The sequence below is a fragment of the Solanum stenotomum genome, chromosome 5 (assembly GCF_019186545.1).
Source record: "Solanum stenotomum isolate F172 chromosome 5, ASM1918654v1, whole genome shotgun sequence".
NCBI classification, from domain to species: domain Eukaryota; kingdom Viridiplantae; phylum Streptophyta; class Magnoliopsida; order Solanales; family Solanaceae; genus Solanum; species Solanum stenotomum.
Window position 1 is genome coordinate 62,827,149 of NC_064286.1, and position 15,643 is coordinate 62,842,791.

Here is a 15,643-nt window from a genome sequence, read left to right on the forward strand (position 1 = left end):
TAGTGTTTGTGCAAAATTTTTTGGATCTTGATTTAGGTGATGTATAATTTTGTACGAAATTTACATTTACTCCTTGTTGGCTTTTCAAACGTGATGGATTAGTTTCTATCATTTAATTAGTAGGGGAAAGGTTAGGTAATTGTACTATGTATATCAACATGGGTTGTGGGTGCAGTGGTAGGACTGCTTCACCCTTAATCAAAGATCTTGGATTCGAGCTTCGGGTATGGAAAAATTTTTGTTGGGAGAGCCACCTCCGAATGAACCTTGCAGTACGTGATTTGAATTTAGTCGCAGCTCAAATATGAACTCTAAATAATGAGTGGGAAACAAAACAAATAAACTGATACTGTATATACAGACTATATATTACCACATTTCACAGTGGCAATTAAACATTACTTTGTTTAAGTTAAGACATTGTAGTGCAGTCGTTGCTGAACGCTGCATTTTAGTTGAAAACGCGCGCTCAAATTTCTATCATTCATTTTGGATTACAAGTTTTAAAAGTCTTTCTTTCTTTCTTAAACTCCGTAAGTCAAACTTGTTGGGATATATACTATTAACCATGTGTTAAGAAATAATATTTATTATAGANAAATTTTTGTTGGGAGAGCCACCTCCGAATGAACCTTGCAGTACGTGATTTGAATTTAGTCGCAGCTCAAATATGAACTCTAAATAATGAGTGGGAAACAAAACAAATAAACTGATACTGTATATACAGACTATATATTACCACATTTCACAGTGGCAATTAAACATTACTTTGTTTAAGTTAAGACATTGTAGTGCAGTCGTTGCTGAACGCTGCATTTTAGTTGAAAACGCGCGCTCAAATTTCTATCATTCATTTTGGATTACAAGTTTTAAAAGTCTTTCTTTCTTTCTTTCTTAAACTCCGTAAGTCAAACTATCTCACATAAAATGGGACGGAGAGAGTACTACTTTTTATTTTTGGTATATTTATACCGATACACAAAAATTAGTCATTCTCTTAACGTATGTTAAAAATTACCACCAAGAATGTGGTGAGAATGACTAAATTCTAAAAAAGATTATCATGTATCTATAGTCAAACAATAACACACATACTCCCTTGTCGCAATTTTTACGAAGTCAGTTTTAAAAAAATGATATATTTTTTAATTAACTTAACATCAAAATGTTTATTTTACCTTTAATAAAATAATTTATATTCACACAAATATGCATTACTATATCATTAGATTAAAAATTCTTTCTATTTTAAATTCGGTACTAAATTAAACTACATTTTATATCATATAAAATGAAACGAAGGGAGTAATTAATATGGGAACAAAGGAAGTAGTAGTACATTACGCCTCTCTTTGGAAACAATAAGGGTTCGTGTGGTAGAGTGTATTAGTGATATAATGCATGCATTAGATGTGTATTAGCAATTTATAACTAATGTAAGCATTAATAATTCACTCTATTGTGTATTAAGTTGTGTATTACTAATATCAAGGAATTTTAGGTATTAGTAATACATAGCATTTTAACACTTGCATTAGATTAAATAATTACAAAATTATCCTTAAAGTCTTTTCATTTGTTTGTTGTCATAAGTTTTTATTTTTATGTTGATTTGTTTTTTAGTGTCTTTTAATTTATTGGTGTCTTAATAGTCTTTATGGCCTCTTAAGTATCTTTAAAAAAATCTAATTTAAATATAATTTAATCAAATATTTTACTATTGTGATGATAAATTTTAAGTAGTCCACTGCCTCACCCCAACTTATTAACTCAAAAAAATAAAACTTATTCTTTTTTCACATCCGTTATGCTTTTCTTAATTAGTAGTACATAAATTCATCCTCAAAATATGATAAAAAAAAAATGAAGGTATAATTTTTTTGTTGTAAAAGAATCTAATCTTAGTTGATTTAGTAATAATTAGATGTGAACAAGTAAATTACTACCTTTTTCTTGAGTTGATTGCATTACTTTCCTGTATTTTATTAGTACTTGATGACAATCTAAATGCTTTGTTTTCAATGTAGACAAAAAAAAAATTGCCAATTTTTTACAAAAATATTTTGACTCAATAGTATAACTATTTAATATTATTTTTGAAAAAAAGAAAAAGAAGAATGAAGAGTTAATGATGTTTTAGCAAAGAAATATTTCTTTGATGTTTTAGCAAATAACTTCGTTGAAAAGGAAGTGTACAAATAAATATAGTGTGAAGGGTATTTTTGTAAATATATATTTTTTAATAGAAATTATGCAAGATTTGTTATTTTTAATACATCAAACCAAACAATGTATAAGAAATAATGCTTGCACAACTAATGCAGGTATTACTAATGCACCCTATTTTATATTATTCTAATACACTCTACCAAACGACCCCTAAGTTTACTATTTGTGGTTAAAGTGAAACTTGTTTTGTTTTTTTTGACTAGTTATTGGTACCTTTGAAAACAGGTACCAATATAATTAAGGCACGTTCACGTGCATGACCAGGTACGGTGTGAGTGTGACCATATTAAAGTTTTAATTTTTCCTGCTCACTAAATCTTTTTTTAGTATCAAATTATTAATTCCTCATCTGTTTCAATTCATGTGATTGTCAATTATTGTGACTTATAATATACTTATTACGTAGTTTATAAATATATAAATTTTATTGTACAAAACTAAAGATTTCATGGGCAAACTAACCGTTTGACTCTAAAAAAAATGAAATATGTCACATAAATTGTGACATAGAAAGTATCCAATTTCTAACAGATTTTTATTTGAATTAAGTTGATCAGTTTAGTTATAAATCAAGTTAATTACATGACTATTTGCTATTTCTTAATTGTGTAAAGGTTAAGGTCTACACATCCACCAACGTACGTATATATATATATGACATATAACAATGTAACTTTTCATAATAAATCGATTATGGCAACATGAAAAATAAAGTAATAAGTACAAACCATTAAATTATACTAATAATATTTTAATTTAAACCGCGATAGAGATCGATAACACACATAATTCACACAATAGGTGGTGTAGCATCCGGCACGGAAACCACCCGCCGGCCTCTTTCCGACCGGCTATTCTCAGCAAACTTCAAACTCCCCTCATCCAACCCCTTTAACTTCTCCTCGTCATTCCACTCCAACCCATAATAATACTCTTCATTAAATTTCGCGATATTTTTACTAGGTGGTAAAAACATACTTCCCCATTGTGGAAAATGCACTAACGTGACGGGAAGTGTACACACCACAATCATCACACCCATATAGGACAATCCAGTCGAAGTTGAATAATTCGCGTTGGTAAAAAAAAGAAGTTGAGTTAAACCCGATCCAAAATTTCCACCAGCTCCAGTTAGACCTGAGATAACACCAAGTGATCGCCTCGAAATAAAAGGGATAATACCAAATGTTGCACCAGCTGCAGCTTGTGCACCAATTGAAAAAAGTATCATTGATAAAATTGAAATTGGGAGTTTTTCGGATTTTCCGAGGAGAATACAGAAGATTCCTCCGAATGTTTGGAGGATCCATAGATTCCATAGTCGACCTCTCATACCGAATCGGTTAGCTAAAACATCTGAAGTTAGGCCTCCCAAGGGTCGAGCCAATATGTTAGCCATGCCAAATGTTGCAGCAATTGTACCAGCCGTTCGAAGCTTAAGCTTAAACCTTAATATTAAATCAAGAAAACAAAAAATTATAAAATAATATCTATGATCATCATGTGAGTTTATTTCGTTTCTTCAATAACATGCTTTGATGAATAGAATTAAATCGCGATTACTGTAGTCTAATATATTTATTATAACATGTTATTAAACTAGGTTTCATGCTATAAAATAACAACTTTAATTTATTATTATATTGTCATTAGTTATAATAAATTAAAGTTGTTATTTTTAGTCAGAATGATAAATTTCTAAATTTTTGTTTTACCCTATATGAAGCACAAATGTTATGATATTCTTAAAAAATTTAAAAATTCAAAAGTATTTATAGGTATACAAATGATAATGACAATTTTAAAGATCACAAATTTTAAAAATATATATTTTCATAAATTTTATGCTGATTCAGATTCAAATTAAGTTAGAGAACGGAGATAGAATTATGTTGAGTGTAAATCGATGAGAAAGGAAGATGTTCTTACCTATCGAAAAAGTATTCAGCAATGACATTATCAGTGGTTAATTCCACACCTAGTGACATCCCATATAGAAGAACAAAAATCCATGTTCTATAGTTTGTCACACCATACCAAAGAACCTAAATAAGACAACAATAAAAAATAAATTAAATAAGAATATTTGATACTTATCTAAAATAATAATAGTCAAAAATACATTTGAAGCATCATATTTTTACAACTTTTTTTTTATCTGAATTAACTATGTGTTCACTATTCCTATCTTATTGAAACGCATCTCAACTATCATTTGTTTCATTTTTTCTACTTGAACAATATGGTGATATATGAGGTAGAAAAAAGGAATAGTTGATAGTTGAGATTATTTTGATAAATAATTGATGATAGTTTAGTAAACTCGCAAAATCCGATACTTCTTGATTAAGTTACCTTTGAGAATTTATCTTTTGCAACGTCTCCTTTCTTTTGTAAGGTACCAAGATTTCCATCTGGCAAATCTTGACCTAGCCCTAAAACCAATAAACCCATGACCACGTGCAACCATCCCGGTACAAAAAACGCGATCCGCCAGGCCGTGAACGGGGTGGCCCCGGCCTGGCGGATCAGCTCATAAAGTAAAGGCATGAGCAATTGAGTGGCCCCACCACCCATATTTCCCCACCCGGCTGCCGTACCATTAACTACTCCAATAATTTTACTATTAAACATCGTACTCATCCAATACTGACACGAAACAAACGTAGCTAACGAAAATCCAATCATAAATCGAACCGCGATGTATCCACCGGCCGACGACACGAACGACATGCAAAAAACCGTTGGAGCAGTTAACATCATGAGAAAAGCGCACCCGTAACGCGGGCCTAACAAATCACATACCGCACCCATAACAAGTCTAGAAAAAATACTACCAGAAACCGAGGCGATACCGGCATTTCCTATGTCAGATTTTGTTAGGTTAAGGTTGTCTCGAATAATTGGGACTAAGGGTGCAGCAGCGAAAGTGGAGATGAAACAAGTGAAGAACGAAGTCCAAGAAAGGTGGAAAGTTGTCATGTGTGGTTTCGCAAAGGAGAAAATTTTAAAGACTTTTGATTTGTGTTCAGAATCAACTGGTAAGGCGAATTTTGCCATTGTGTCCGTAGGGATATTTGGATCTGATGTAACGGAGAAGGCGAACGTTTGTTCTTTCCCGGTGACGCCGTGCATGGAGGTTCCCGGAGAGCCACCAGCACCATCATTTTCAGCCATTGTGTTTTAATTAGGAGAATTATGAGATTGTTTGTTTTTTATAACATTCTAAGTGTGGATATCCATAATATATACTATTGTCCTAGTAAATTGTAATGATGCTTTTTTAAAGTGCTCCATCTGTCCCTTTTTACTTGACCTCGTTGATTTGACACTATTCATAAAATAATGTTTTTAATCTAAGATACAAGTAAAAAAATACAAAAGAGAGGGAGTGTATAAAACTTATGGTTTTGAAAGTGAATTTGTTCTCTGGTTATAAAACAAGTATGATTGATGTCATCACTCTTTGTAGGAAAAGATTGGGAATAGATAAAGATATACATTAGTTATACCCTTAGTGATACACATATTATACATAGGTTATATATATACGCGTGCCGGCTAGGAGCAGTATGTACTTAATAGAAGTGGATTTTTATTCATACCATTTCATTTTATGTAATGTGTTTAACTGAGCATATAGTTTAAGAAAACCAGAATACTTATAAGACTTTTGGCTCGATCTTATATACCCGTAGATGGGATATGTTATTCTTTATGATCATAACAATTACTTTAACCAGTGAAAGAACAAAAGACATAAATATACCAACTTTTTGAATTTATGTTGAACAAAAGGATTCAGACCTGAATGATTTATTTATGATCAGGATGAATATTAGGTGAAATTAAATGAAAGTCCAAATCCACTGATGTTGAATCAAATATTGTTATTTAATTTATTTTTATTGTTGTATTATAAAATTCAATCATATTGAACTTAATAGTACAAGGTTCTCTGTCTTTGATTATTTATATTTATTTATTTTACGATTTTTTCCCTTTAAGAAGTCCTTAGAGTTTTCTATATAGTATAGTTGATTTGACAATATCGTTCTTTCTCATTTTGTTGTTTTGTTTTTGAATTATATGCCACATGCCGAGTGGTTGCTTTAGATTTTGTTTAATCATATGGAAAAATAAGTTTTTAAATCTTTAGAATTGTTTTAAATTTATGTGTTTATTTTCCAATAAAAAAACTATGGAGTTGTTCTTTTTCATTTGTTAGGTACCACTTTGTGAAGTTGAAATTTTCTCCGCAGCATATGGCATATACCATGACAGCCTTATAATTAAAAACAATACCAATAAAATTAGGTGAAAATAAAAAAAGGCCTTTCCAACTAGGGGTGTCTATTCGGATTAAACCGAATAACCAAACCAAATCAAACCGAATTTTTATTTGGATTGGTTTTTTGGTTTTTCGGATTGGTTTTGGATTAATAAATCACTTTGTTTGTTTTTTTGGTTTGGTTTCGGATTTTAAAAAATAAAAACCGAAAAACCAAAAAAAACCGAATTATATATATATATATATATATATATATAATGTTTAGGTTTAGAATTAAGTTGGAGTTAACCACTTTTGTCCCTTTTTGGTTATTGCTTTTCATGATGATTACGTTTATATTTTATGTTTGAATTACATCTATAATAGATATACTTATAAGTATTGTGTTTTAAGTTTGACTTATGATTTATGTTAGAAAGAATATTTAAGGGATTAAATATTATTACTTTGGTTATATATGTTATTAATTATTGACATAACTGAATAACCAAACCGAAAAAAGCCGAACCGAATAGAGGAAAACCAAACCAAACCAAATTTATTTTGGATCGGATTGGGTTACACTTTTACAAAACTAAAAACCAAAAATCCAAACCGAATAGTGTAAAACCAAACCAAAAAACCGAATGCACACCCCTATTTCCAACTATATGGAAACCAACAAAATTTGGATGAATGCGTTTATCTTTTTCTGTTAGTTTCTTTACTATATTCTTGGACCAATACATAAGCTAGTCGTTTAGATGGACTCAATTATACGATATTGAAATTATTTGTCGTGATTTTTTTGAAAAATAATTACAATAATAATATACTTAAAGTGACTCCATAAGTGAAATCTGAAATTTCTAAACATAGTTATCTCAATCTATTCGTCATTTTAGTAGTTCATAACAAAATTAATTATTATTATTTTCATTTTCCCGTGATTAGTATAGTAATACGGAGCGTTTCATATCCAAAATGAAGGCCCATAAATAGATAGCCGGCCAATGCACATGATGATCTTTTAAATTACAGAAATCTCACATTTTAGTTTACTTATTACCATTATCCCCTATAAGTTTTACAAATTTCCAAAATCCCTCATTTTCGCGCATCAGATTAGTGTATCATGTATAAAATGTACATCAGATTAGTGTATCATGTATAAAATATAATGTATCTTACGTAACGATTAATGTATCTCGTGCATCAGATTAATGTATCAGCGCTTATATTATTGTATCCGTTTGAGGGATTTCTGTAATTATAAACTTTTAAGGGATAGATTGTAATTTTGCCTTAAAAGTATGTGATTTCTATAATTTGCCCATTTTTAACAATATTGATGCTTACACAAATAGCCGAAAAATATTCAAGAAAAGTAAAGGGAAAATGGAACTTGATATACATATATTTTATACTAATTATACATAATTATACTAGAAGTACCTGTAAAATAACACAATTAAAACTTGAACGTCTTAAACATGGTCATTGGGTTGTTCTCTTTATTAATTTGTAATGGGATTACCCGTGTGTAATGGCAAAGCCAGAATTTTGAATAAGAAAATTAAAAAGATTTAATAAATGGCATACCTGGAGAATTGCGATTGCCAGGTATTTCTCTTATATTATTAAGAATAATAAGAAGATTCAAAATTATAATTATGTACATGATTTTTTTTAATCCTATATATGTAGTATATAACTCCGACTAACACTTTGTTTGGATGGTTGTTATGTATTGTTTCATAATGTATTGTTTTAATGAATACAACGTTTGAATATATTGTATCGTTCATTGTCACTACATAATGTCACATATTCCTAATTTGAATGATAAACCTGCAAGAAATTGTAGGATACGCGACAGAACTACTATGAAAAAGTAGGATAAATGATAAATTAGAAATGCTTCATATTTTGCCTAATTAAAATAATCTAGTAACCCTATGTGGACCACAAATTCTACAACTAAAATTATATGTACGATTCCACAACCTGGCCTTTTATGTTACAGTACTGTTTTTTGTCAAAACTAAAATAAAATTATACATCGAAATAGTATAAAATTGTTGTATAGTGGCATGACTTTATTATTATGCAGGTCCCAACGTGAAATCAGTATCAGTATTTATATTGTGTTTGGTAATTGTCTTCAATATTTTTATTTTTGTAAGCATGAAAAAAGGGAATCTAACATAGAAGAATAGTACGAGGAACCATGTGCTTGGAGGTTTTTATCATGTTAAAATGTTTTAAATTGCCAACAACATAGGAATATGTTAAATTTTTAATCTAATTTTAGGAACTCTCCTTATAATGAGGAAGTAAATACCTTATATATATATTGTTAATTTCTTAAACAAAAAATACTACTTATATTATATATGTACCCCCATTCCATTTTGTCTGGTTCAAAAAAGAGCAATATATATATAGAGATTATTATTTTTTGATTTTAACTTCATATTTTAGATTATTTTTCTCCGTCAATATTTTTCTTATTTAGTTATGACTTACAAGAGATTTTTCGTTGTTTTTTCTTATTTCATTTTCAATGGCGGGTATTTGGTAGATAACTGTTAAAGAATGAAACCAAAAGTCTTATATTAATGGTTAATGAGATGTGTGGTCTCTTTATAAGACTTAAATGACAATCTTTCTCCATTTGATCTAGATTTTGGGTAGGGTGTTCGTGGTTCGGTTTGGATCGATTGGTTATTGATTAAAATCAAAACCAAATCAATCTAGTTGGTTTTTAAAATTTCTAAAACCAAATCAAACCAAACGAAAAAATAACTGTTGGTTTGGTTCAGTTTTTCTGGTTTATTCAATTTGAAACTATGATTTTTTGAGGACTTACTATCTCGATAGACACAAACACCTAGCACATGAACAATCCACAGAAAAGCTAATGTTGGTTCAATTAAGTGATACTAGAGTTATGATTACACAAAGAAAGTGATTAAATTAAGAGAAAATGTGACTATTTTATGTGAAGTAGGGTAGGTAAAGAATAAAATGAATTTTGATGGACATGAACTTAGGATTGTTATAGTTGGGCTAAAAATGTCGGGCTTGAGAAAATGGTAAGTTAAAGACTTAGGTTAATTAAGATTTAACAAAATATTTATATTTTATTTATGAATAATATATAAATAATTAAAAAATCTATATATCTAATTTATCGGTTCGGTATGGTTAATTTTGCGGTTGTTTTTTTAGTAAAACTAAAACCAACCAAATAACATCAGTTTTCAAAATTTAAAACTGAACCTAACCAAATCAAACCAAAAATTAAATTTTTAATCTGCTTGGTTCGGATTACGTTCGATAGGATTTTTTAACCATAACCAAGAACAACCCTAATTTTGGGTATCAGTTAAGCTCAATATCTAATTTTACAACAACAATACGCACTTAAAGTCTTTGGCACATTTTATTCTTAATCAAAATCTTGAATTTTTAAAAAATAAATAAATAAGATAAAAAATATTTCTTCTCTCTCTTTTTGAGAAGAGAAAGTTTCTACTAATATTTATTTTGTGGGTAGCAACTAGCAACTAGCAAAGAATATTGACAAAATGGTACTCAGTTGATACCATTCATACACGACTTGTGATAAAATTCTTCTTTAATTACAGATGTGAAGTGAGAATTTTAATTTTATAGTAAGATTGATGTAAATTACTTTTTAAACAAAGTTTATTTCATATTGTTGTAACTAAAAATGATATGCATGGCATAATTTCTAAAAAAAAATGTTTATTTTAAAAATATCTTCCACCTTATTTAAAAGGAGAAAAAAGGTTTGATTTGAGAGACCTCATGATTATTTTTGTCATTTTTATTGTTTTATTCAGGACTAACTAATTCTAATACTATTGTTCCATGACCCGATAGGGATATAACTAGAGTCTATTCGTATGAGTTTATAACTTGTGACTTATAATCATAAGTCTTAACTTGCTTTTGACTTATTTTGTTATTTTAGCTTAAAACTAAATGTTTAAAAATATAGTTCAAAACTATTTAAACTTAAAAATACCTAAAATAAGGCAATTCAAACACATACTAATTATTAATCAAACAAGGAATATTTTATTGTTATTATTTTTAACTCATCCCTAAAAGCTCCCACACTTTTTGCTTCCTTGGTGACTCAAATTCATAGCCTTCAGGTTGAAATTCAGGGATACTTATCATTCAAGCAACTCCTCTCGTCCAAATAGAGTATGTACTAAACTTTTATCCAAAAACTATTTATGTTTGTACAAGTACAACCCAACATACCAAACGTCCCTTAATATATAATACATACTTATAATTAAAAAAACATAAATATAAAACATGCCAATAATTAATTGGCTGAATAATTCAACCCAAAACCCTATAGTACTAATTCTCCACTCATATAATATATTCTCTCTCTCTCATAGAAGCACACAATAAAGCTCACTAACTCATGGCATCCATAGATCTATGCACAGTCCAAAGTTTTTTTCCCCCTTTATTCATAAGCCATGGCTCTTTTAATTACTACGATTTTTTTTTTAATTCTTTGAAACCCTAAAAATTATCATATTCTTTTGATTTCACATATCAAGTTTGTTGATCTAGTTAATATGTGTGTCAAATACCCTTTTGTTGATCTAAAATCTCAACATATATGTGAAGATCATTCTCTACAAAGATCTGCCCTTTTGCTTCTTATTTAATTGTTTATATGCATAGCTTCGGGTATTCGATACTTATATAAGCTCGACCAATCCAGATTCGTGTAAGAGGAAGCTTTGATAGGGATTTTTCGTCTATAGGGTTTGAATCCGAGATCTCACTATATCTTTTTGGTGGTCTTTTTCTTTTCTTTTTTGTTTTATTTATGTCCCGTGGTATTATCAATCTGAATTCACATCACGTAAGATCCAATTAAAATATATTTCATCCGTCCTACCACATCCCACCCTTGATAGTCTTTTTGTTCTCTTAATTTACTTGATTCTACTTTTGATTTATTGAAAATTGATGTCATATGATTCCAATTGAGGGCAAAAGTAGTGTGTTTCAACATATTTACCTTATTAAATTTAGGGTTTTATTAAAAAAAAAAAAAAAAAAAAAAATTTTGTGTACAACAATTATGATTTTGTTTTTTTTCAATGATAAATGGTGATTTTTTTAGTCTCCATAGGCATCATGACTTGTTATTTGCTTTAATTTTGTACATCATATCTCTTGGTACACAGTCGTTGTTTGCAAATGCAGCACTATTAAGATTCTCAAATATTCGGCATTAAAATGCAATTAAATGTGAATCTTGATGATGCTGCATTAGCAATAACCGACTAAGAAACTATTGTCATGGCCCCTGCAAAAGAATGACACAAATTTAATTTTATCGGATGCTTATTTCTCGACTTCCAATCATGGTATGTAATTTCCTATTTCTTCGAGGATTTAAGTTGTATATGTCATGAATATTATTATCGAGAGTGACAATTAATGTTTTATCTTATAAATGATCTGATTGTGTAAATAATTCTTCGAACAATGTAACATTATCATTGTTTCATGTCTTTCCTTGAAATTGTATCTTTTGTTGAAGTTAAAATTAGTGAGTAGCCTGTAGGCAGTAGGTATGATGCTGTTATTCTTTTAGCAAATTATTTGGGTTTTGACTTGAGTATAAATAAATTCTTTTTGTACTATAATTACCTTATAATAACTTTATCTTAATTTGTCTAGAAATGTATCATAGCCACATTCCCACTAAAATGTAATGTGATTTCATTGATAGTTAATTTATTGCTAATCGGGGTGATTTAAGTTATATATATTGACACCAACATGGTTGTGGTGCATGGGTGGGAGTGTTTCACCCTTAGCCAGAGGTCTCAGGTTCGAGCCCTGGGTATGGAGAATCATGTTGGGAGAACCACCCTCAAATTGGGCCCTGCAGTACGCGATTCGAATTTAGTCAGAGCTCCAATATGAGCTCCGGACATCGGGGTAAAAAACCAAAAAAAGTTATATATATTGACAGATAATTGGCATGTTATAATAAGTTATTTGTCATTTGTTATAGGTTACTTATCAATGTTTGTAGTACGTGTTAAAAATAGTTATCTAAAAAAATATTTTCTATGCCATTAAATGCTTAAAACTTACAATCAAGTATTTTTTTTTGTGGGGTTATGTTATATATTAGTATTGCATATAGTTTTAACACAATTAGTATAACTTAACATGTTAAAGTAGAATAGAGATTTATTTATAATAATAATTAATCTTATAAATAAACTTACGTAAATGCTTTTACATCGTCAATATATAGACTTTAAACTCTATTTTTAGTCTATGACAAATAAATTAGATTTCTTTCGTTAAACAAAACACTTTGGATTTACTAAATCAAGACCAGTAACATGAAATTTTTGAAGTCAATACAAGACATCTTATGGTTCATATTAGGATCTTGAAAAATCCGAATTTAGGAATCTCATATTGTAAGATATTAAATTAAAAGGGGAAGCATTTTCTGTCCACATTTTTTCATATTCAAAAGTTGAATCCCAAAAATCTTTGGTTAAAGACAAAAGAACTTATCCATTAATTTATCATAATCTTTGGTGATAAGTACTATTCTTTGATTTGGTGTTCGGCCTAGATAAAAACTCGAAACTTGAAGGTTTTTGGCTTGATGTCCCCTTTCATATTTGTATTTCTCTTTTGATTAATGCACATGGTAGGAGTCATGCCACCCCACCACCTCAGGAAGATACCTTGGGTGGTTGATTATAATTTTATTTATTTACAATTTGAATAGAAAAAAAATTATGCAAATGTCTCTTGTGTGCTATTTTTCAGATATCTTATGTGTAAACCAAAAATAAATACATAAAAGGCTGCAAAATTAATTGAAATTTACTAGAAGTGTCAATAACAACAATAACATATTCACTGTCATTCCATAAGTAAGGTGTGGAGTCGGGAGAGGTGAGGTATATCTAGACTAAGGTTAGATATTGTTTCCAGTAGACCATCAACTAAGAATAACGTTTTCAAATTAAAATAGGTTTGAGAACAATAATTTGTATAGATCTCTACTTTTGCAGAATGCAATACTTACAATGATGTTCATTCACCTTTTTTGGTTATTATGTTAGAAATTAAAGTCATTTTGTACCAGCAAACATATAATAGTGCAGCAAGATGGAAGAACAAATTATACAGGTTGGTCCCCTATTTCTATGATCAAAATGTACCGCATTTAATATATATGCCATTTCAATCAATTTTGGTCCCTCCATAGGTACTATTGAGCAGTAGCAGTACTTTTTCTTCAAGTAGATTGTGAATCCAACACTAATGTTCTGCAGCTGATTGATGTGTGCGTATATGGATTCTGAACCACAATTCTTTGGTATAATTTACATAAATCCTATAGTGTTAGGAGCTAATTGCATTATTTCCCTACTATTTTTCAAAATTTATGGATTTCGGATATATCACTAAACTTTCGGATACATTAACAGACTTCGGATACATCAACAAACTTCCGGATACATTGGGGAGGGATATCCGAGAGGGCAGGGATGTATCAAAGAGGGAATAGGACATCCGGATACATAGGGTAGGAATGTATCCGAGAGGGGAGGGATGTATCCGAGAGTGAAGGGATGTATCAGAGAGGTGAGTGATGTATCTGAGAGGGAGATAGGGATGTATCAGAGAGGTGAGTGATGTATCTGAGAGGGAGATAGGGATGTATCAATGAGAGTGAAATGATGTATTCAAAAGGGGATTTTTGAAAAAAATTCAAATGATAATTTTTTTTAGAGATTATGGNGAGAGGGGAGGGATGTATCCGAGAGTGAAGGGATGTATCAGAGAGGTGAGTGATGTATCTAAGAGGGAGATAGGGATGTATCAGAGAGGTGAGTGATGTATCTAAGAGGGAGATAGGGATGTATCAGTGAGAGTGAAATGATGTATTCAAAAGGGGATTTTTGAAAAAAAATTAAATGATAATTTTTTTTTAGAGATTATGGTAAAATAAGATGTGTACTTAGGTAATTTTTCCAATTCTTTTTGCTTACTCGGGTTTCTAAATAGAAACTATTTATTTTATACCTACTTTACATGTGGCCGCCACGTATGTGTATATGTGGAGAGAGATATGAGAGGAGGGAATACAAGAACCATATTATTCATTAAACAAGAAAGAAATATATAAACTTCATCAATACAAAGTCTCAAATTATAACAACATATTTTGTTACATAGTTAAAGGGCAAAAGTGAAGGATCACATATAGTAGTACATATTGCATCACTAGTTGAATAGACAAACACAAGTTGATTCCTTTAGATGAGTCATATCCCCCCAAAGGTTTAGTCAAAACAAACTTCACATAGCCAGCAGCAACACAATGCAAAGAGGCTTTGCAAAAAAAAAGACAATTAGTCTAGTTAGAGTTCATGATAGAAATTAATTATTAGAGAATACTATATAATATGTCTCTTATGATTTGAGACCATATATTTGCAAATAATTTTACTTAACAAACTTACCATCCTTCCAAGAACCCTCTTTCTCCTCTTGGCTTACTTCTTGGCCAGCCTTTCATCTTCTTCTTTTTGTTCTCATTTGGAGTAAATTCAATGGGATAGCCTTTAATCAATACAAAAGTAAAAAGATGTTGGTTTAGAATGAGTGTGATATTAATTAGTACATGTACACATTTTAACTTCTTTTTTTTTACATATATATTATTATAATACGAGCAGAAAACAATAGGTTCAATTGAACCCGTCTTAACTCTCCACCCCGCGCCATGAGTTGTTGTGCACGTGCTTGAGAGCGTGAAATAAAGGGAGGTGTGTGTGTTGGGAAGGGGGTTGAGGCTAGTGGCGAAACTTGAATTTTCACAAAGAAATTCGTATATCTACCATATGTTATAAATTTATTCCTGTATTTTAGCTCTGCCCTTGATAGATGGGAAATAAATATATACATACCTAGAGGAGGTTGGTTTACTTGGTTTTCTTGCTTTTGCATATTGAAAGATGGTGTATATATATATGATTTAAGTTATAAACAATTGATTGGATGCAAAGTGTGCAAGTACTTGTT

General features: G+C 30.2%; 1 protein-coding gene and 1 long non-coding RNA gene across 2 annotated transcripts; both read right to left on the minus strand.

The window, feature by feature from the left end:
* Positions 1-3,019: 3,019 nt before the first annotated feature.
* LOC125864238 (high affinity nitrate transporter 2.4-like) lies at positions 3,020-5,406 on the minus strand. The gene is made up of 3 exons (XM_049544150.1): positions 4,585-5,406; positions 4,159-4,274; positions 3,020-3,677 (listed from the first exon to the last, which is right to left on the minus strand). Exons 1-3 carry the CDS (start codon positions 5,404-5,406, stop codon positions 3,020-3,022), a joined length of 1,596 nt encoding a protein of 531 aa, XP_049400107.1.
* A 9,285-nt stretch (positions 5,407-14,691) lies between these two features.
* Positions 14,692-15,643, minus strand: LOC125864834 (uncharacterized). The gene is made up of 3 exons (XR_007446284.1): positions 15,529-15,643; positions 15,082-15,181; positions 14,692-14,950 (listed from the first exon to the last, which is right to left on the minus strand). It is a non-coding gene; the product is annotated as an uncharacterized LOC125864834 (long non-coding RNA).